This window comes from Anguilla anguilla, chromosome 2 (genome assembly GCF_013347855.1).
Source record: "Anguilla anguilla isolate fAngAng1 chromosome 2, fAngAng1.pri, whole genome shotgun sequence".
NCBI classification, from domain to species: Eukaryota; Metazoa; Chordata; class Actinopteri; order Anguilliformes; family Anguillidae; genus Anguilla; species Anguilla anguilla.
The window spans coordinates 68901113-68922947 of record NC_049202.1 but is presented as its reverse complement, the minus strand read 5'-3'; the positions used below and the strand labels follow the sequence as shown (position 1 = coordinate 68922947).

The window sequence follows — 21835 nt, the reverse complement described above, 5'->3', positions numbered from 1 at the left end:
AGTGTACCTAGATGAAGCGGGGGGGGAAACAATTAACTTCAAGGCAGCTGGAAGACTGCATCACAGAAAGTGAAACCGATGGAGGAGATAAATCATTCTTACCTGTGACTTCCACTCTCTCCTGAAGGTACTTCTCCGGAACTGAGCTCATGTCTGGTTTGGAGTAAGTGGCTAGATGGTGAAAAGAAAGGTCAATTAACATTTGACATTGCAAAATCAACTGTGTACCCACCGCGTCCACCTGTTTAAGTCATTCAGCCTGTTATCAGAAACAAAGTTCATTATGAACTAGTACCAAGCTTTCAACAGCCATTTAATCTTAACCCTAGCTGAACACAACACAATAAAACAAGAAACTCATAAAATCTGACTTATTTCTGGCTTTTCTTTCGTTAGGCTCTCCATGGATCATGGCTATTGACTACAGTTCTTATACAAGATCCCCTTTTCTCTCCAGCTTTTTAAAAATTCCTTTAAAATGGTTAAGTTTTGGAAACTATTTCCAGGAAATCTGACGATTTATAGGTTTGGCTCATTGCCTCAGTAGCATTAGAATGAGGGACTTTTTCTGTGGGAATGGGAGAATCAAGCATCAACCGTATGATGGATTTGAAAGAGGACTGGCATTGATAAGGTAGGTGTAAATTAAAGTTTGGGGTGTATAATTTTAGTACAAGTTGTAATTCGTATAAAGAGAGTTCTTCTTTAGAACTTAAAATTTAGCACATACACGCAATCTCAAAATTGCAGCCGGGACAACAGGGAAAGAACCCTCATAGAACTTCACTGTGTGCACCACAGGAGAACAAAGGCATTAATGTATGCCTCTCAAAACATTCAAGTGAAAACAATTATTTAATGTGTGAATTTTAAAGTGACCTGTCACAGACTCATTACATTTTTGCATTTGCTGCAATCAAAGTACTCCAGTTGAATCCATCATCAACAGTTGTTCTGTAACCTGCTCGGTGGTCAAAATTATTAAACATTGAAATCCAACCACATTGCCCCCTCCACCCATCAGGTATGCTTCCAAACAACTGGGTCAAACAGATTGGACCTGGGTCAGAGACATGGCCACAGCTCAGTCTCGACTCAAAAGGCAATATTAACACCTAAGGGCCCTGGAGGTTTTAAAGAAGGTGCACATGGAGGTTCTAAGGTCTGTTTCCCTTTTCATTTCTCATCATATGAAATATAAAAATGTACATCACTATTATATTTTATATACCCACCTGTGACAGAAAGGCTTACAACAGCTTTGGCTTCACCGCTGTCAGTTGCAACTTCGCATTCATATTTCCCTTCATCTGTCCACAATGTTTCTCTCACCAGAAAGGACACGTCTATGCTGCTGCCAGACATCTGTAACTGCTTAAAGGAGAATCGTGCATCTTCCGGCTCTAGAACTTTGTTATTTATAAACATTATTAAAGGACGCTTCCCTCCTGGCTGCCACCATGATGCCCGTAAGACTGTCTCGTTTCTCCCACCAGAATTCAGAAAGCATTTCAATAAAGATTCCTTGCCATGGACACCATGGTTTTCATCCTGGCAATCCAGGGAGAACAACCCTGCAAAAATAAACAAGACAACATCAGAAAACATGGAGGGGAGGAGGAAAAAAACAAAAAACAGGCCAGACAAACTGCACAGGACAAAAACACGAGTGAAAGCAATTCAACAAGTTAGACGAGTTAAAAAATAGTTTAATTATTAATCTATGAGCGAAGCCAATCTATGACTGAAACCGCATCCAAACAATGAACAGTGATACGTGAGACATGAGCCTAAACATGACCAGTTCGTGAGCTTGAAATAGAGGAGGAAATTTTACCTTGAAGCTTTTCATTTATTTGATTAATTCATAAACATGCCAATACTTATGATTTAATAGCAAATAATCCCAGAAGTCAGTACAATAATACACTTTATTTTAGAGGTAAATCACAACAGCTTTTTGAGTGGAGTTTGTAAGCACACTTGACAAAATCTGTGCTTTTCAATAAGCATCTGGGCAGATCATGTTAAGTAATGTTTACATTGACAATATGCTCTGACTTGGGGCAAAAATAATTACGGTTACATTTTTAAACAAGTTCAAATACTCTGCATATAAGCAAATACTTCATAATTGTGTTATGCACACATAAGTAATGCTAATACAAAATTGGGGAATGATTAGCTCTTCGTTTTAATATTTATTCAGAAAATTAACCGCTTCGTTGTTACTGACAATAAAATGATCCGTCTGCCACTGTCTCCAGTTCACAGTTCAAAAGCAAATGAACCTGTTCAAAGAATCTCTGATAAATTCATGCATTCACTTTCAATTTAACAGGGACTTTTTACATGTGATAGACCAAAAAAAAAACTACTTACTGTCAGCAGACACTGCACACATGAATTCAGCATACAATACTACAGACAGAATCCAGATGACAGATGCCATTTTTCTCCTTTAATGCAAGACGAAAAGGAAAAACAAGTTATGGTATAACTGAGTAGTATTAACATTGCCATTGACTGAAAAGCACGTTGGATTTTCTTTTTTACTCCATATTTGTATAGCTAGCAGTGAAAAGAAATGTAATACATAGCAAATAATTTGATGAAACTACTTCAGGACTTTTCAATTATGTAACAGATTTAAGTTAAATTCATGAATGTCAATAGCATGAGTAATCTGTAAATAAACTTTGTTTAGCCCACACTGTGAACCCAGATTTTGTCTTTACATAAACAATTAAGTGGCCATTACTTATTCTTTACTTATTCCTCTAAAACATATGTTTTAGAGGAAATCATTCCCATTACTAAATCAAATTAAATGGTTTGCAACATCTATGGCTAAATATTCAGTGCAATAATGATGTTGGGCCGAGATTCCTCCGTATTACAGTAGTTCCTGCAGGGCGAGAAACCTGAACATGAGATTCTGCCAAACAACAGTAGGCACTGGCTTCTGATTGGTGTGTGAGGAGTTGCGCAACCTCAACACAGGGTAAATGTTAATTTATGAACATTACTTTGCTGTTATATACGGCATGTTGCTGTTGATTTACAATATGTTTTGTGAGAATCTTTTATGGGTAATGAAATATTCCAGCAATCTAAAATACATCCCAGTCAGCAAGAAAACTTTCACTTTTCCTTGTAGCCTACGTTACGTTTTAAGCTGAACGCCTAGATGGAGCTTCACCATAGACTGTATAAAAATAGAGCTTCGCCGACTTTTCACCACAAATGTTCCCTGGGCATTATCTTCACCCACTGCAATCGTCCTCTGTCCAACACACAACTGAATCGCACACGTGTGATTGAAGTTCAGTTATCAAGAGCACCAACTAAAATACTGAAAATTACGTTCATGCCAGATAGCTTAGAGATTCTAACGAGATATTAAAACAGAAACGATCAATTCATAATAATATTTCGAGGATATGGCTAGCAAGTTGAAGTAAAAAAGAAAACAGTTTGTGCATTAAGAAAACAAATAGAAAATTCGATATTTCCCTTACCTTAATGCAAGTGAATTTAAATAAATGAACAGCCAAGTCCTTTCCGTGTTGCTGTGTAAAACGAACTGCTTGTTCGTGATTTAGTTACTTTCGGTTTCATGTTAGTCAAATCTTCCCGTCTCTACCAATCGGGACTCGTTCAGCACTGTTACGGCCGGCTCGAAGGGCCGCAACAAACACCAAGTCCAAATCACCAAAAACCTGACACAAACTGATCTAAAAACACAAACGCAGACATGTATTAATCTAAAACACAAACTAAAACAAACAAAAACCTCACAAGGTTCACAAAATAAGAGTCTTCACAAAAACCTACCAAACGCAAACCACACAAAAGAAACCCCAAAGATCTCCCCAGCCTCATACTGCAGGCAGGTGGAGGCAATCAAGCAATTAAGCAATTAGGTATTACCTCCACCTGCACTACCCTGGCAAGCAGAGGCTGGGGACGTAACAAGCACGTCCATATTTTTTTACCAATCAAATCTCCCCTTTTCTGTAGCTCCATTTCTTATTCATTTATTCATTTATTTTACCATGACAACAAACTTAACTAGAATGTTTTATTTTATTTGGAATGGTTCTTTTCTGGTTTTTATTTTATTTTATTTATTTCCCCATATTCTCACATGTCATTCTCCCCCAGTTTGTAAAATCTTGACCTGGTGGTACACGTAATGCTGCTGCAATGTCAAACCTTAATTTGGCTAAGAAGTCTCCTCAGGTTTGTTGGGGCACACATGATTTAATTACAGTTAATTTAGTATTAAATGCAATTCATCTTTGGATCATATATTGATTAATTTATATATAATAATTGAAGCCATTGTGACATATTATGAAATGACTTCAGCTGCTGTCTTTTGTGTGATTGTATTTGTATGCCTTCTTACTCCTAGCACGTTTCCAGTCCACCTGGATTATTTTTCAATTGACAGACACAGTGCTTGTGTGTGTACGTTCATTCATGTGTATGTGTGTGTTTGTCACACTGTCTACATATGGCCTGTACTATCAGAGTGGATCTGCTGCAGTTGGTCTGGCACCTGCTCCCACCAGCACTGTAATCAATCCTTGTGCTGTCCTGCCTGTGATCACTCCCTGTGCCATCCTGCCTGCTTTAGCTGATCCTCTGGCTCAATCCCCACAGAGACATAAGACTAGAGGCTATATTTTAACGATCTAAGTCACGGTCTAAAGCGCATGGCGCAATGCATTTAGGGCGTGTCCAAATCCACTTTTGCTAGTTTAACGGTGGTGACTGAGGGAGTGACTGAGTGAGGAAGTTACACCATTGGTCTGCCGAGTTATGACGTCACACCGTTGGTCACCCGGTCCAGCCATATACTAGGTTTTAACATGCTCTTGTTTGAGATTGATTTCTAAATCTCACCAGTCAGTAAAAAAACCAGTACCCCCCTTTCAAAGGCCTGAATTCACCCCTGGGATTGGTTAAGAAGCCCAACAATGACAAATACATTTAATTAAATAGAGAAATATCTGAATTCATTGCCATAAACATTAATTCTGTCTCATCCATCCGAATTGCATGGGAAGCCTTCAAAGCTACCTGTAGAGGCTGGATTATAAACATAAAATTACTCAACTGCAAATAAAGGAGAACATGTTAGAAAATAAAAAATAATTTAATGGTGGAACTTCAGACTCCAGAAACACAATATGTGCAGGACCCAAATAACCCCAACTAACCCCTGATTCGGGTCTGTTTCCAACCTCTCCAGCACAACTGATTCTGCAAATGACTGTGTACTTGCATTAAATAAATAAATAATTGGTTTTGTAGAAGGTACAGCAGTGCCCTCTTTAGTAGATCAGGGTCCGGTGGGCCTCATTCAAGGCTGCCGCACTTCTAGCAATACGAGGAGGCTCTTTCACCTGACGTCAAGAGGCCAGCTCCCTTCAGCATCCAGCAGGAACAATATCGCTGGAGGCTGAAAAACTTTTGACAGGACAGTGGCCTTACTTATGCTGCTCACTCGCTAAAGCTGGTTTCGGGTCAGTATGTACGCAGTGGATTAAGGCACTTTACAATGAACCAATCGCCTTTAAACTATGTTACCCGTTCACCTTTTCAGGTCCACACGAGAGGATTTTATTTTAGCACTAGAAGCTCTTGCTTGTGCTATAATATCTAATGAAGAAATAATGGCTATTAATATGTGTGGACATGATTTCAAAGCCAGTCTTTATGCTGATGATATTTTATTAGCATTGTCAATACCAGCTAGCTCAATATTGCAACGTGGTCGAGAGTTATGGCTGTTTAAATACTGATAATTAAATTCCATTGCTACAGTGCCACCAACTGGCCAATAAGAGCATTCCATTCAAGCAGGGTTTCACGCAGAGACTGTACGGTTTCAAGTCAAGAGAACCGGACTGTAGCAAGCTGGGGAATCTCCACCATCGATCTCCACGGAGATGAAAGGAAGCACGTGACCTCCGTGTGAAGGACCCAATGAAAACAGTGGAAGGACACGGAAATTGCATAACCTGCACACCACGAATTCAAGTCACCTGACCTCCTTTATTTAGGAAACGAGTTGGTTTGTAAGATGTTACCACTTGTAGGCTATCTCGAGTCGTTTTAATTAACGGACGATAAGTCTATGGTTACATCGCAGCACTTAGCTACGTTAAGATAACACCCTTAGTGCTCCGTACTAGGCTAATAATAAGCCGGGCGTAATGCTGGCTTCATGGGGTTTAATGTATATAATATATAACGCATATCTTAATTACTGTTTATTTAAATGTACATGTATTCACTGTAACCTTACAGTAGGCCTATAATTAGTTTTAGAAGTGTCTCGGTATACTGCGAGTACGATGTGGACATGATTTCAAAGCCAGTCTTTATGCTGATGATATTTTATTAGCATTGCCAATACCAGTGTAGGATAATTTTGAGACTCCCCATGATTGTGATGACATCACATGTTAAAGTTTTTTTTTGTTAAAGGGTATTCCTGTCAATGTTGATCAGACTGTTTCCTCCAAACTCTTGATGCTGCATGATAAAAATATATCACATGTATAACTATATACTAATATAATCAATATGAAATCCAATAAACCTATATCAGTAGTTGCAGCAAAGCTTATGGAAACGCAAGAAACCACAGTATCCACTGTAGAAAAAAGGCAAACGCAGAAGGCTTAAAAAAAACCATACTTACTCAACAGAAAATTAGTGCCAAATAGAAATGCTAGAAGACTAATACTTTACAGTGACCCCTGTGTAACCTGAATACAGTAGAAAAGTACAGGAGGCTATAACTCTGTAACTTGTATGCTTAATGGAAAATTACAGAAGGTGGTGACTTGTATGCATAGTGGAAAATTACAGAGTAAAGACTGATATTTTTCTAAAGGGAAAGTTGGGGTACTTTCCACAATGATGAGATCACCTTAGAACAGAAAATCATTTTGGTGCCAAGAAGGTCAGGTTGACCCAAGAGCAGGAAACTAAAATCATTATGGTGCCAAAAAGACCAGATGGCTGGTATTTTTAGAAATGTGTTAAAGGGAGTTGTGGGGTACAATTTGTGTATAAAATGTATGCAAAACTGACAATCGAGGTTCAATTCTCCTGAATTGATCCGGCTTTGTGCACCTGTGCAATAAAGTCTAAACTTTCTGAAGAGCTTGCTGCTGTTGTCTTTTCCCTCGTGAAATTGTTTTTTACAGATTGGCGATTGGCGTGGAAGTCTGTCGGTTCCTAGACACGACACCAGCTAGCTCAATATTGTACCCGTTGAACATTATAAAAGTGTTTTGACAATTTTCTGGGTACGAAGTTAATTGCGGTAGGAGTGAAGCTATCACTCTTAATCACCATTGCTTCTTAATTCACCTTGGCACTGCTCTCTTTATTTTTTATATGGGTGATATCAAGAGATGGCCCAGTTTTGCCTCTATCATTCTGGGCTATGGCCAGAGGCGATTAAAGTGAATATTTTACCTAGAATTCCTTTTTCTGTACGTCGACCATTCCACTCAAATTCCCACGGTGTTGGTGTGAGGAAATAGATCAACTATTCTATGGCTTCTTGTGGAAGGGTGAGAATTAAGAATTAATTGTTTTAAAAAAAGTAGGGCTGAGTGTGCCTGTTTTTATTGCTTGTCATATAATCCAAGACACCCCTTGTCTTGAGCATAGAAATTTGGACATAAAGGTGGCAGTTGGGAGTGGCTAAAGGAGAGGAATTGTTCAGAATGTAACAAATATAAATCTATAGCATCACTATTGTGCCACCACCTTTAGTTTAATGCTAAAATGGACAGTCCCTTAATTTAATTCTCTTGTGAAGTGAGGAATAGCACACAAGTGACTAACCATCAATGGAGCATCTTTGCCCTCATGTCCAATATGGAGTAATCCTTTATTCATTGTCAGAGGTAAGACTCTAGAAAATGAAAAATACAAATTACAATGAGTGCTGGAATGAGGGTACATGTAACATAAGTGGCATAAGGGGATTTTAAGTGAAATGATTCACAGAGTGGTGGCAGTTCGTCCAGGTATAGTCGGAAGAGATTTGTCTTCAGACCACGCCGGAAGATGGGTAGTGAGACAGAGGTTCGAAGAGGGACAGGGCGTTTGTTCCACCTCTGGGGAGCAAGGGTGGAGAAGCTCCGTGATGGGGGTGAGCGAGAACCCTTTACTCGAATGGGAGGGGGTGCAAGGCGCCCTGCTGCTGCAGAGTGGAGTGGTCGAGCAAGCGTGCAGCATCTAATCATGTCCTGTAAGGTCCACTTTCTCTTATTTCCGAATGTACGCTAGGCATTTTGATGACTTGCTGAAAGGAGTAGCACCATTCATCAAACATGCGGGAAGTCACAGAATTCCCATCTCTACAGAAGAGAGATTGGCGTTGACTGCATAAATTAGCATGTCAATCAGCCCTCTGAACTCAACTGTGACGTAACCAACTATGTGATATTTGGACCAATAGCTGAGAGGGGGAGGTCGGAGAACAAGAAAGAACTTATCAAAAAGTTCTCCCTGGAAGCCGTCGCACACTGCACCGTACGAACACACAACACCGCGTCTTTTTGTTCGTCAGTTGTTCTGATTGCTTCGTTTTGCTCAAAAATTTCTGCTTCGTACGAAGTATACTGCCTACTTTAGTAGACAGGGGCAGTCCTGCTGGCTGTAGTGTACGCGAGGGTCAGGACTTTGAACCTGATCCTGGCAGCAACCGATAGCCAGTGCAGTAACCTCAGCAGAGGAGTGACGTGGGAGAACTCGGGATTTGCTTTGAATGACAGGTGTTATCACAATACATGTACTTGAAATCTGTTATGAAATGCCCCATGACAAAGGGTATTGAAGTTTTTCGAGTTCAAAGAGCAACCTTGATTTACAAGTTTAGGTACACTGCTTGCTGGCAGAGGAACGGCCTCAGCTATAAACTGCAGAGTCTTTCCTACCTTTGCAACATTATCCATCGGAAGGATTGGGAAAGTAACTCTCCCTATCCAACTCTGTGAGATATGAAGTCATTCAGATGAAGGTCTTGCACAGGGCCTACATTACACCATGTACATTTTTGGACAAGTTGGATTCAAATATCTCAGATTTGCGCTGGAATGGCTGTGGTTGCTACTTACATCCACCTATTGTGGGATTGTCCACTCGTTCATAAATGCTTGGCAGAAGAAAACAATATGTTACACATGTTAAATGTTTGCATTCCGCTACATACACTTAAAACATACTTTAAGGAGTAGAAAATATCCGATCATGAATTACACCACGGGCCATTGCATTAGCTTTTCGGGCAGTGCAATACTCATGAACTGGAAAGGGTGCAAACTGGGCTGTTTTAGCTCAGATAACTGGCTTACACCTGTCATGGACTTATTACTGGGGAAAGTGGCCCTCGGCCCTCAGAGATTACGATACAGGACAGGATGGCCCGGGATATTCATTAGATCATTTCTTCATGCAATAGCCCGATATCCTGAGATGTTGTTTTGTGAGTGTTTGTTTTGTTCGGCCAAATGTTCGTGTTTACTGTTGCTCATGGTTGCGTGAGTCTTCATATTTTTCTCCAAATAAAAAATTGTGGAGTGGAAAAAAAAGAAAAGGGATGATGCACAAAGCACTGAAAATACTAGACATTTAACTGAGAAATTAGTGACCTTTTAACGCCGAGTAATTTTAATTTAGCACACAATGCAGCAGTTCACACAGAAATGTTTGTTCATAATTGCGAAGGCTGAAAAATCTGCAAGGCACTGCAGCTGAAACAGTGTGTTATTGTACAGATTCCAATGGGTGCCTTTTTCAGTCACATTAATTGACCTGGATGCCTTTATTTCATGCATAGGATGTGCAAGAAAAATTTATCACATTTTTGTAACTTTTTTTCCAGGAACTAAAATGGCCACTGAAAGAAATTCTTGTGTATATAATATGCTACTGAAACAAATACAAGAATACAAATGAACATTTTATTGTTAAAAATAAAAACTTTTACTGTAAAAAAAAACAGTACACAAAAGACATCGTATTAAACAAAGCACCACTGCTTATCCACCCGCAACCATCAGAGGGGAATCAGTTGAGAAGGTAGAAACAGCTTGGGGTGATGACCTACTGAAGTTCACCGAATGTGCACAGTCAAAATACAGCAAACTTCAAAAGCACCGTATGGACAAACCAGTGAAGTAGTGTTAACAATCCAACCATTCAAGCCAAAAAATACACCATAATTATAACAATCACAACACTCAGAATTCAGCAGTGATTAACACATTTAAAACAACAAAAAATCAGCTACTTCCATTTACGGTTTTGTTTTCAAAAGTAGATTGAATGGAACATGATATAAAAAGGAGTTTAAAAAACCCAAAAAAAAAAAAAAAAAACAGTAGGTAAAATGAATATGCTGGAAAAAGAGAAGCTGCATTTTCATTCTTTTGGTTAACTGTGTTGTAACATCCAACAATTCTTCACTGAAATCAGTAAGGGTTCCTAGGAGATCAAAGGATCCCCCATGTGAAACATCTTGCTACCTTTTTAGTGCACAGACTTATTTTTAAGGAATGTTTCTACATGTACAGCATCTGTACACACCCACGTCCAAAAATATCTTCAGTGAGAATGCAAAGGCAAGGAGTGCAACAATGGGGCCCAAATGAACTTCATCTAAATTCCACAATGCAGTAAAGTTTAGACCATTACATTACAGGCATTTAGCAGACGCTCTTATCCAGAGTGACTTACAATGTAAAATGCTATGTAAAAGTAGTGTATCCATTTATACAGCTGGATATATACTGAAGCAATTTCGGTTAAGTACCTTGCTCAAGGGTACAACGGCAGTGTCCTACCTGGGAATCGAACCTGCGACCTTTAGGTTACAAGCCCAGTTCCTTACCCACTGTGCTACACGCAGACCAACCCTTGTAATGACAATGCGAATGCAGAGGTAGCGCCTGTACAATCACCAGGTTGAATTATTATAATGCTTTGTTGTTGGTGTCCTGGACTGTAGTGTTAATTTAGCGACAACAAAGTTAATGTTGGGATCCACTGTATAGTTCCAAGCACAACTGCCAGTGTTCTTTTTCACAGATACTGCGCAGAACATTTTCTGCACCGCAGTTGCTGTTCTGCCCCCTTTAAACTAGGGTTGAATTACTTCCTCCACACTACCTATAAAGCACATGAGCACTTTCAAATCTTGGAAATCCTGTTTCTGCGGTCTGCCTACACACAGACCTCACAGCAAAGCAATCCGAGGCATAGGTTTTAGCTGCTCCGCACCATGTCTTTGTAACCGAAATCCAAAACATCAGTTGATCAGACTTCAAATATCAGTCATTAAGGCAATGTCCAAAACAGCCTCCTAAACTACTGTGTGTTCAGAATATGTACTGGCTGACTAAACTTAAAATATTTATAAAAATATTCTTCACACTGTTTTTCAGTCATACTGCAGAAGTATCGTTAGTGAAAAATAGCCCTTGCAGTAAAAAGGCTTGCTCTCTGATTGATGGGACCCATGGATAGCTCAGCCTCTTCCTCTCTGAGAGATTTTTTTTAAAGTATGGTTTACTTCCTGAAAAGTATGCCCCCAAATATTCAGCAAAACTCCCAAATAGATATTAAGATTTTAAGTACACTACATTTTTTGAAAATTTTACGTACTTAATTTTCCTATCCAGTGTGCTTAGTAGTAGGTAAGCAAGCGGTTTTGGACACAGCCTAGGCCTTGCCTGTTCTCAGGGGCCTGTTCCTATGCCGATTCTTCTTTTAATGCCTCTTTAATGCACAGCACAATGAGCACTATATACAAGCTTATTGTATTATATTGTTCTGTATTTTTGACATTGTAAAATAGTTTGTGTTTAGATCACGTTCCACAATTCGACTTAACTGCCCTGTTCGTAATTTGTTTCCCCTCATTTTGTTTGTGTCATTATACTTGTGTGATACTTCGTTTTGAGCATTACATTTTCTCACGTCACCAATTCACATGCAGTGCTTCCATAAACTTCAGTTTGAGGTTCCATATCAGGAAATGAAGAGGATGTGATGCTCTTTTTTGGGGGGACATAAGGGAAGCTGTCTGTTTTTATTCTGGTAGAACTGTAATGGACGTACCAGAGAAGGGCGCAGAGACAGAAGTAGCAGTGCAAAAGTTAGGGGTTTATAGTTCCCAGCACAGGTTGACCACAAAAAAAATGTCTCGAACCAACAAGGGGAAAAAAACCAACATGTAAAAAAAAAAAAAAAAAAGAGAAAAAAAAACAAAAAAAAACAAAAGTAGTATCAAATGCTTAAATAACAAAATGTCTCTAGATCTGCTCTTGCCTCTTAAAATAGAGATCTAAAATACAGCAGATGAGCAATTATGGAACCTATGGGACTATGGCCTTGGGGAACCCTACCCTTGAAAATAGCTGGACCAGACAGAAAGCTACAGATCTGGCCCTAATAGTCTTAAGGGGGAAGACTTTGGGGTACTTAGTAGCATAATCCGTCACCACCAACATGAAACGGTTTCCGGTCTTACTTTTCTCAAGGGCGCCCACTATGTCCATACCAAGTCGCTCAAAGGGCACACCCACAACAGGAAGTGGTTGAAGAGGGACTTTGGGGGGGCCTCTAATGGAGGTCTGCTGGCACTTTGGGCACGTCTTACAATACCGAGCCACATCTTTTCTTAAACCTGGCCAGTAGAAATAGCGCCTAACCTGTACTATGGTTTTTTGTTTCCCCAGATGACCAGCCCATGGAATGGAATGACCCAAGGTCAGCATCAGCTGTCTGACCTTTTTAGGGACCACCATCTGTGGCTCTGGACCCTGCTTCCGGTACAACACCCCATTCTGGAGGTAGAACATGCCCTCGCCACACTCAACTCTAGTGTGGCCTAATGGCAACTTCTCCTGGGCCTGGTTGTACAAGGGGCCAATTATGGGGTCATTTTTCTGTAACAGGATTATGTCTCGGGGAACCTCAAGGCCTAATGGGGTTTTAGGACCTGGCTCATCCAGAGAGCTTACAACAGTGTGGTGAAATTTATCTTGCCGTTTTTGGCGCTTAGGCTTATGTGTCTTTCTTGGCACACACTCCATGTCTGCCTCAAAAAAAGGCAAAGCATCAAGAAGCTTCACATCAACCTCACTTGACTTTGCCATTGCTCGAGTTACAGCCATATCGCAAGCATAGTTGGGGGACAGAATATCGAACAATACAGGCAAATCTTGACCTAGTATCATAGGATAGGACAAGTCTTTAGAGAGGCCTACTCTCATCAAGTAAGACTGTCCCTGCACTTTCACATGTACGGACATAGAGTTCTTAGGGGGATTCGTCTGGTCCCACCTCAGTGGATCTGCAACGTGCTCAGTAGGTCTCTCGATTAATGTCATACTTGTTTAAGAGGGCTGCCTTCACACTATCATAATTGATTGACTCATTTAAATCCATATCCACATAAGCACTCCTAGCTTTGCCTGTTAACAAAGGCACTAATCTCACTGCCCAGTCGGTTGTTAGCCACCGACACGCCGTTGCTCTCAAATGTTGTAAGAAAATGCTCTAGATCAGTGGTGTCAAACTCGTGCCATGGAGGGCCGTGTGTATGCAGGTTTTCATTCCAACCAATTAATGCTGCCTTAATTGAGTCCAATTACTCATTCAGCCATATGCGTTTAACTGCATTGAAGCACAGAATATAAGAAAATTTTTATTTAGACAATGCGGGTCACCATAGACGTCGGGTCACCATTGTGCACAAACCTGCATCCCTAATTCAGCAAATAATTTAACTAATTATATAATCAAGATCTGAGGCTGGAATGAAAACCTGCATACACACGGCCCTCCATGGCACAAGTTTGACAGCTGCTGTAGGCATGGCTCCTGCAGAGCCCTTAACGGTCCTAAAACTTGGTTTCTTGGCAGACATGGCCCCTGAGGAGCCCCAGGCTGTCTATCACCTTGACCATTCAGGCCATCCAGGTTAGGAGAAAGAGCTTGTCGGCTAGCCACTTGGGAAGAGGTGTCCTCTGGTGTCCTAGATCCCTGCCTCTGGTCTGGTACTGGAGAAGACTGAATTGGTGCTGAAGGGCCTTCCACCGTGCCTCCTGTCGGGTTTCCTCCTGGTCCAGACGGCTGTCTCGGGCCTGCTGCATCGCCAGGTGTGCTCGGAACATATCCCTCAGCTCCTGCAGGGAAGCCTCCTCCGAGATGCTCCTCAGCTTTGTTTCCTCTCCGTCCATTCCCCCCATGGCTCCTCCAACAGCTCCCTCCTCTGGTCGCTCCGGCCTCACCTTCAGAGAAGGGCGCAGAAAAAGTTCAGGAGAGATTTAAAAAAAAAATTAAAAAAAATACTGTTGCTCACTGCTGCCCCCTACTGGAAATCCCACCGCTGCCACCAAGTCGTAATGGATGTACCAGAGAAGGGTGCAGATACAGAAGTAGCAGTGCAAAAGTTAGGGGTTTATTGTTACCAGCACAGGTTGACACAAAATGTCTCAAACCAACATGTAAAAAACAAAGAAGAAAAAAAAAAAAGTATCAAATGCTTAAATAACAAAATGTCTCTAAATCTGCTCTTGCCTCTTAAAAATCTAAAAAATCTAAAATACAGCAGATTAGCAATTATGGAACCTTTAGCTTAAACTCACACCTTGGCGCGCCAAAACAAGACAGTCACTGATGCTGAGGGATTCATCAGGCAGTTCTGATGCAGATGTCTCGTAAGAAATTCTCGGATTTTCTGGCAGTCAGATCACCGGTTCTCTCCCCACTTAATGTGGCAGTTTGATTGTGGAGTCATACACCACAGCCCCTAATGCTGCACTGTCCCCTGTACACACCAGTAAAAGATTAAAACATTAAAACACTGCACTATGGCTGACACATAAAATATCGTGCCACTATTTTGAAAAGGCAACTTCAGATTCAATTAGACATTCAAAGGTAAATCAGTTTCTATGAGGGCCATACAGCCAATAGAAAAGGATTCCACGAAAGTTCCGCAGAAGTGATGCGGTCAAAAGAAATGTAGGAAAGAAGTCCCTCCATTCCAGCAGATTTCCAATGGTTTTACAAAATGGATCACAATTTTACTGTATTCCAGTAAATTGCTTATCCACTATATAGCAGGGCTGCCCAATCCTGTTCCTGGAGATCAACTGTCCTGTAGGTTCTCATTTCAACCCCAATTTTACAAATTAGCAGCTCAAAGAAATCTTTAGCTGATGTTTTGCCTGGGTTGAATACAGGATAGTAGATCTCCAGGAAGAGGATTGGGCATCTTTTTGTCTTTAAATTTATTTGTACTTCACCAGGCTATATTATTTTGCACAATTATACTATTTTGATACATTCATGTCCATCACTGTGACAGCGATGTTTCTGACTAAAGCCAGATTAAAGTTCAAGAGAGTGTGAGAAACCATTGGAGTACGACTAATAGCTACCGTAGAAACAAAATCATACCCAATATGGGGTGAGTTGATGGCCTTCGGGCCTCTGTAATGAAATGATTTAATAATTATTAGACCCTCACATTATCCAGGTATCTATATACAGTACTGCGCCCATGTCTAAACAGCACTCACATGTGATTACTCCTAATGACTGTTGAAAATACTGGCAGTTTAATTCTTCACCGACCTCCTTTTTTGCTTGGCAAGTGACACTTTTTTTAAGGCTCATTTCCATTTTACACCAACTGTGGAGCAGAGGAGGAGGACGCGTGTGCATTTGTGCGACCACTTGACTGCACTGCATTGTGCAGCATTCCAATCTGAACAGTTCACAATTTCCCTAACCTCTGAGCCAAACAGGAAGTGTTTCAGGAAAAAGGAGGGAGAGCTGAAGCCTTTCCTTTGCTGCTTGGCTGAAACAGCCCGTGCAGATTCCTGCTGAACGCCATTTCTGTACTCACGCTGAGTGCGCCGTCTGCGCAACAGAGCCCAAATCAGCAGGCCGCACAGCAGGGATCCAATGATGACGAAGACTACCGCAATGGCCGTCCTCCCGCCGCCTTCTCCGGAGCCGGGGTCACTGACGACTACACAACAACACAAACACACCCATCAACTTGGGCCCGCACAGAGCCAGGAACAAGCAGCCTGAGAATGGGGCACTTCTGTTGCCTTTCCAAAACGAGAACTGAACAGGTCTGTATCACCTTACGTTACAATCAACGTATCCACCACAACTGACAGAAGTGGAGAACAGGAGCATTAGTCGCAGGAATCAAAAAGCCCAATATTATAAATTAAGGCACGGAAGGCCCATTTATAAGCAGTAGGTGTAAAGTTAACCCTACAAACCAACAATTAGCATTGCAAACAGAGATAAATACAACAAAACAGCGAACCAATCTTTTACATGGCGATTACATCAGTACCCCAGGCAACTCAATAAGAAAGAACGAGGACAGCCAAGAGCATCAGGGGAACTACAGTTCTTTCTGAAGTGGTGTGCCAGGTGAGCAGTTGAATACGCCGATTACAAATGGGACAGATTATATATATGTATGTATGTATGGGAATGATCTGTCCCTGTACTGTCAGAAAATCATTTTGTCCCCCCGAGACATTTTATAGTATTTATTTACTCAGATCAGCATATGAAAAGCATTTTGCAGCAGTGTGTTAGGCAGATCACTGGCCATTACTAAGTCTGATGGAATTCGATAAGGATGTTGATGATAAAAAAATGATCAGAATGAAAAGAGTTCCCTTTGCAGTGTAGCTAGATGAATCGGGGGGGAACAATTAAATTCAAGGCAGTTCGGAGACTGCATCACAGAAAGTGAAACCGATGGAGAAGATAAATAATTCTTACCTTTTTCCCGAAATTTAAGGGCAAATTCTGCCTTTCCTTCTTCCACACCATTGTTGTTTAACACTAAGCACCGATACCGAGGAGTGATGGAGGAAGCCCTAAGCGTGAACTTGCTGGATAAATTTGTGCGTTTGTCCGTGGTCTCCACCACCGTCATTTCTGCACTGGGGGTCCAGTTGGTGCCGTGCTGGTCGTACCAGTGGATCATGCCAACCGGGTAACCCCCAGAGGCATTGCAGAATAATGTGACTTCCATTCCCTCCTGAAGGTCCTTCTCCGGAACTGAGCTCATGTCTGGTTTGGAGTAAGTGGCTAGATGGTGAAAAGAAAGGTCAATTAATATTTGACATTTGGCAAACTCAACTGTGTACCTACCGCATCCACCTGTTAAGTCATTCAGCCTGTTATCAGAAACAAAGTTCATTATGAACTAGTACCAAGCTTTAAACAGCCATTTAATCTTAACCCTAGCTGAACACAACACAAATCTCGAGAAGCTCATAAAATCGGACATTTCTGGCTTTTCTTTCGTTAGGCTCTCCATGGATCATGGCTATTCACTACAGTTCGTATACAGATCCCCTTTTCTCTCCAGCTTTTTAAAAATGCCTTTAAAATGGTTCAGTTTAGGAAACTATTTCCAGGAAATCAGACGATTTATAGGTTTGGCTCATTGCCTCGGCAGCATTGGAATGGGGGAATCAAGCATCAACCGAATGATGGATTTGAAAGAGGACTGGCATTGATAAAGTATGTGTAAATTAAAGTTTGGGGTGTATAATTTTAGTAAAAGTTGTAATTCGTATAAAGAGTTCTTTTCTTAGAACTTAAAATTTTACCCCATACATGCAATCTCAAAATTGCAGCTGGGACAACAGGGAAAGAACCCTCATAGAACTTTACTGTGTGCACCACAGGAGAACAAAGGCATTAATGTATGCCTCTCAAAACAACATTCAAGTGAAAACAAGTATTTAATGTGTGAATGTAAAAGTGACCTGTCACAGACTCATTACATTTTTGCATTTGCTGCAATCAAAGTACTCCAGTTGAATCCATCATCGACTGTTGTTCTGTAACCTGCTCGGTGGTCAAAATTATTAAACATTGAAATCCAACCACATTGCCCCATCCACCCATCAGGTATGCTTCCAAACAAGTAATTGGGTCAAACAGATTGGACCTGGGTCAGAGACATGGCCACAGCTCAGTCTCGACTCAAAAGGCAATATTAACACCTAAGGGCCCTGGAGGTTTTAAAGAAGGTGCACATGGAGGTTCTAAAGTCTGTTTCCCTTTTCATTTCTCATCATATGAAATATAAAAATGAACATCACTATTATATTTTATATACCCACCTGTGACAGAAAGGCTTACAACTGCTTTGGCTTCACCGCTGTCAGCTTCAACTATGCATTCATATTTCCCTTCATCTGTCCACAATGTGTTTCTCACCAGAAAGGACACATCTATGTTGCTGCCAGACAGCTGTGACTGCTTAAAGGAGAATCGTGGATCTTCCGGCATTCTAACTTTTTCATTTATAAACATTATTATAGGAGGCTTCTCTCCTGGCCGCCTCCATGTTGCCGCTGTGACCTTCACGCTTTCCCCACCAGATTTCAGAAAGCATTTCAATAAAGAGTCCTTGCCAAGGACCCCATGGTTTTCATCCTGGCAATCCAGGGAGACCAACTCTGCACAAATAAACAAGGCAACATCAGAAAACATGGAGGGAAAAACACAAGCAATTCAACAAGTTAGACAAGTTAAAATAGTTTATCTATGAGCGAAGCCAATTTATGACAAACCACATCCAAACAATGAACGGTGATACGTGGGACATGAGCCTGAACAACACGACCAGTTTGTGAGCTTGAAATAGGAGGAAATTTTACCTTGAAGCTTTTCATTTATTTGATTAATTCATAAACATACAAATACATTTTATGATTTAATAGCAAATAATCCCAGAAGTCAGTACAATAATACACTTTACCTTAGAGGTAAATCACAACAGCTTTTTGAATTGAGTTCGTAAGCACACTTGACAATCTGTGCTTTTCAATAAGCATCTGGGCAGATCATGTTAAGTAATGTTTACATTGAAAATATGCTCTGACTTGGGGCAAAAATACTTACGGTTACATTTTTAAACAAGTTCAAATACTCTGTATATAAGCAAATACTTCATAATTGTGTTATGTACACAGAAGTAATGCCAATACAAAATCTGGGAATGATTAGCTCTTCGTTTTAGTATTATTTATTCAGAAAACCAACCGCTTAATTGTTACTGACAATAAAATGATCCATCTGCCACTGTCTCCAGTTCACAGTTCAAAAACAAAAGAAACTGTTCAAAGAATCTCTGAAATTCATGCATTCACTTTCAATTTAACAGGGATTTTTTAATTGTGATAATGACCAAAAAAAAAACAAAAAAAAACAAAAACAACTTACTGTTAGCAGACACTGCACACATGAATTCAGCATACAATACTACAGACAGAATCCAGATGACAGATGCCATTTCTCCTTTAATGCAAGACGAAAAGGAAAAACAAGTTATGGTATAACTGAGTAGTATTAACATTGTCATTGACTGAAAAGCACGTTGGATTGTTTTTTTACTCCATATTTGTATAGCTAGCAGTGAAAAGAAATGTAATGGCAAATAACTGGATGAAGCTACTTTAGGACTTTAATTATGTAACATTATTTTTACAATTGCACACAGATTTAGGTTAAATTCATGACTGTCAATAACATGAGTAATTTGTAAATAAACTTTTAGCCCACACTGTGAACCCAGATTGTCTTTATATAAACAATTAAGTGGCCATTACTTATTTACTTATTCTTCTAAAACACATTTTAGAGGAAATTATTCCCATTACTAAATCAAATTAAATGGTTTGCAACATCTATGGCTAAATATTCAGTGCAATAATGACGTTAGGCCGAGATTCCTCCGTATTACAGTAGTTTCTGCAGGGCGAGAAACCTGAACATGAGATTCTGCCAAACAACAGTAGGCATTGGCTTCTGATTGGTGTGTGAGGAGTTGCGCAACCTCAACACAGGGTAAATGTGGATTTATGAACATTACTTTGCTGTTGTTATTTACAGCATGTTGCTGTTGATTTACAATAGGTTTTGTGAGAATATTTTATGGGTAATAAAATATTACAGCAATCCTTACTGTAATCTAAAATACAATAAGTTCCTTAAACGCACCAATCAGAACACACAAACGTTATCTGATTGTAATTTTGTTTTGTGTATCGTTTCCAAAGCTGTATCACAAACCTTCCGTGATTGCACAGATTGCAGAGTCCCTGCGAGGTTTGTGCCAAGGACCGTTTCCTCGCAAACGGAGTCAAATGGGAAATCAACCATCAGGGTTTTTTCCCAGCTACAGGAGGGCTCCATACGCAGGTGTAAACGCACAGATAAATGTTTATTTTCAGGGCTCTCCGATTTGCCTATATTGGATACAACGTGGCTACATCCCAGTCAGCAAGAAAACTCACTTTTCCTTGTAGCCTGGCTACGTTACGTTTTAAGCTTAACGCCTAGATGGAGCTTCACCAAGACTGTATAAAAATAGAGCTTCGCCGACTTTACCACACAAATGTTCCCTGGGCGTTATCTTCACCCTCTGCAGTCGGCCTCTCTCCAACACACAACTGAATCGCACACGTGTGCTTGAAGTTCAGTTAGAGCACCAACTAAAATACTGAAAACAAATAGAAAATTCGATATTTCCCTTACCTAAATTAACAGCCAAGTCATTTCCGTGTTGCTGTGAAAAACGTGGTTTAGTTACTTTCGGTTTCATGTTAGTGTTAGAGACGTTAAATCTTCACGTCTCTACCAATCAGGACTCATTCAGCACTGTTACAGCCGGCTCGAAGGGCCGCAACAAACAAATCACCAAAAACCAGACAGAAACTGATCTAAAAACACAAACGCAGACATTTATTAATCTAAAACAAACAAACAAAAACCACCACAAAGTTCACAAAATATGAGTCTTCACAAAAACCTACCAAACACAAACCACACAAAAGAAACCCCAAAGAAGATCTCCCCAGCCTCATACTGCAGGACTTATATTAGGCCACAGGCAGGTGGAGGCAATCAAGCAATTAAGCAATTAGGTATTACCTCCACCTGCACTACCCAGGCAAGCAGAGGCTGGGGACATAATAAGCACGTCCATATTTTTTTACCAATCAAATCTCCCCTTTTCTGCAGCTCCATTTCTTATTTATTAATTTATTTTACCATGACAACAAACTTAACTAGAATGTTTTATATTTTATTTGGCATGGTTCTTTTCGGGGTTTTATTTTATTTTATTTATTTCCCCACATTCTCACATGTCATTCTCCCCCAGTTTGTAAAAGCTTGACCTGGTGGTACACATAATGCTGCTGCAATGTCAAACCTTGATTTGGCTAAGAAGTCTGCTCAGGTTTGTTGGAGCACACATGATTTAATTACATAGTTTAGTATTAAATGCAATTCATCTTTCGATCATATATTGATTAATTTATATATAATAATTGAAGCCATTGTGACATATTATGAAATGACTAGCTGTTGTCTTTTGTGTGATTGTATTCGTATGCCTTATTCCTAGCACGTTTCCAGTCCACCTGGATTATTTTTCAACTGACAGACACAGTGCTTGTGTGTGTACGTTCGTGCATGTGTATGTGTGTTTGTCACACTGTCTACATATGGCCTGTACTATCAGAGTGGATCTGCTGCAGCTGGTCTGGCACCTGCTCCCCACCAGCACTGTAATCACTCCCTGTGCTGCCCTACCTGTATTCACTCCCTGTGCCGTCCTGCCTGCTTTAGCTGATCCTCTGGCTCAATCCCCACAGAGACATAAGACAAGAGGCTATATTTCAAGGATCTAAGCGTAAGGTCTAAAGCACACGGCGCA

General features: G+C 40.4%; 2 protein-coding genes across 28 annotated transcripts in view; both read right to left on the bottom strand.

Annotated features, from left to right (window-relative positions):
- The window catches only part of LOC118221550, a 29485-nt gene extending 25762 nt beyond the window's left edge, over positions 1-3723 (bottom strand). The window contains exons 1-4 of the mRNA XM_035406739.1: positions 3522-3723; positions 2383-2459; positions 1236-1574; positions 103-171 (exon numbers count right to left, since the gene is read on the bottom strand). Of these exons, the coding sequence (XP_035262630.1) occupies positions 103-171; positions 1236-1574; positions 2383-2452 (478 nt within the window). The 5' untranslated portion in view covers positions 2453-2459; positions 3522-3723. The remainder of the gene's footprint in view (positions 1-102; positions 172-1235; positions 1575-2382; positions 2460-3521) is intronic.
- Positions 1-21835, bottom strand: part of LOC118221546 (hemicentin-1-like) — a 221066-nt gene that overhangs the window by 181729 nt on the left and 17502 nt on the right. For 26 of the 27 annotated variants that reach the window (XM_035406713.1, XM_035406717.1, XM_035406715.1 and 23 more), the window contains 2 exons: positions 18231-18569; positions 16873-17184 (listed from right to left, as the gene is read on the bottom strand). In XM_035406713.1, coding sequence (XP_035262604.1) covers positions 16873-17184; positions 18231-18569 — 651 coding nt within the window. The remainder of the gene's footprint in view (positions 1-16872; positions 17185-18230; positions 18570-21835) is intronic. The other variant, XM_035406725.1, reaches the window with a different exon arrangement.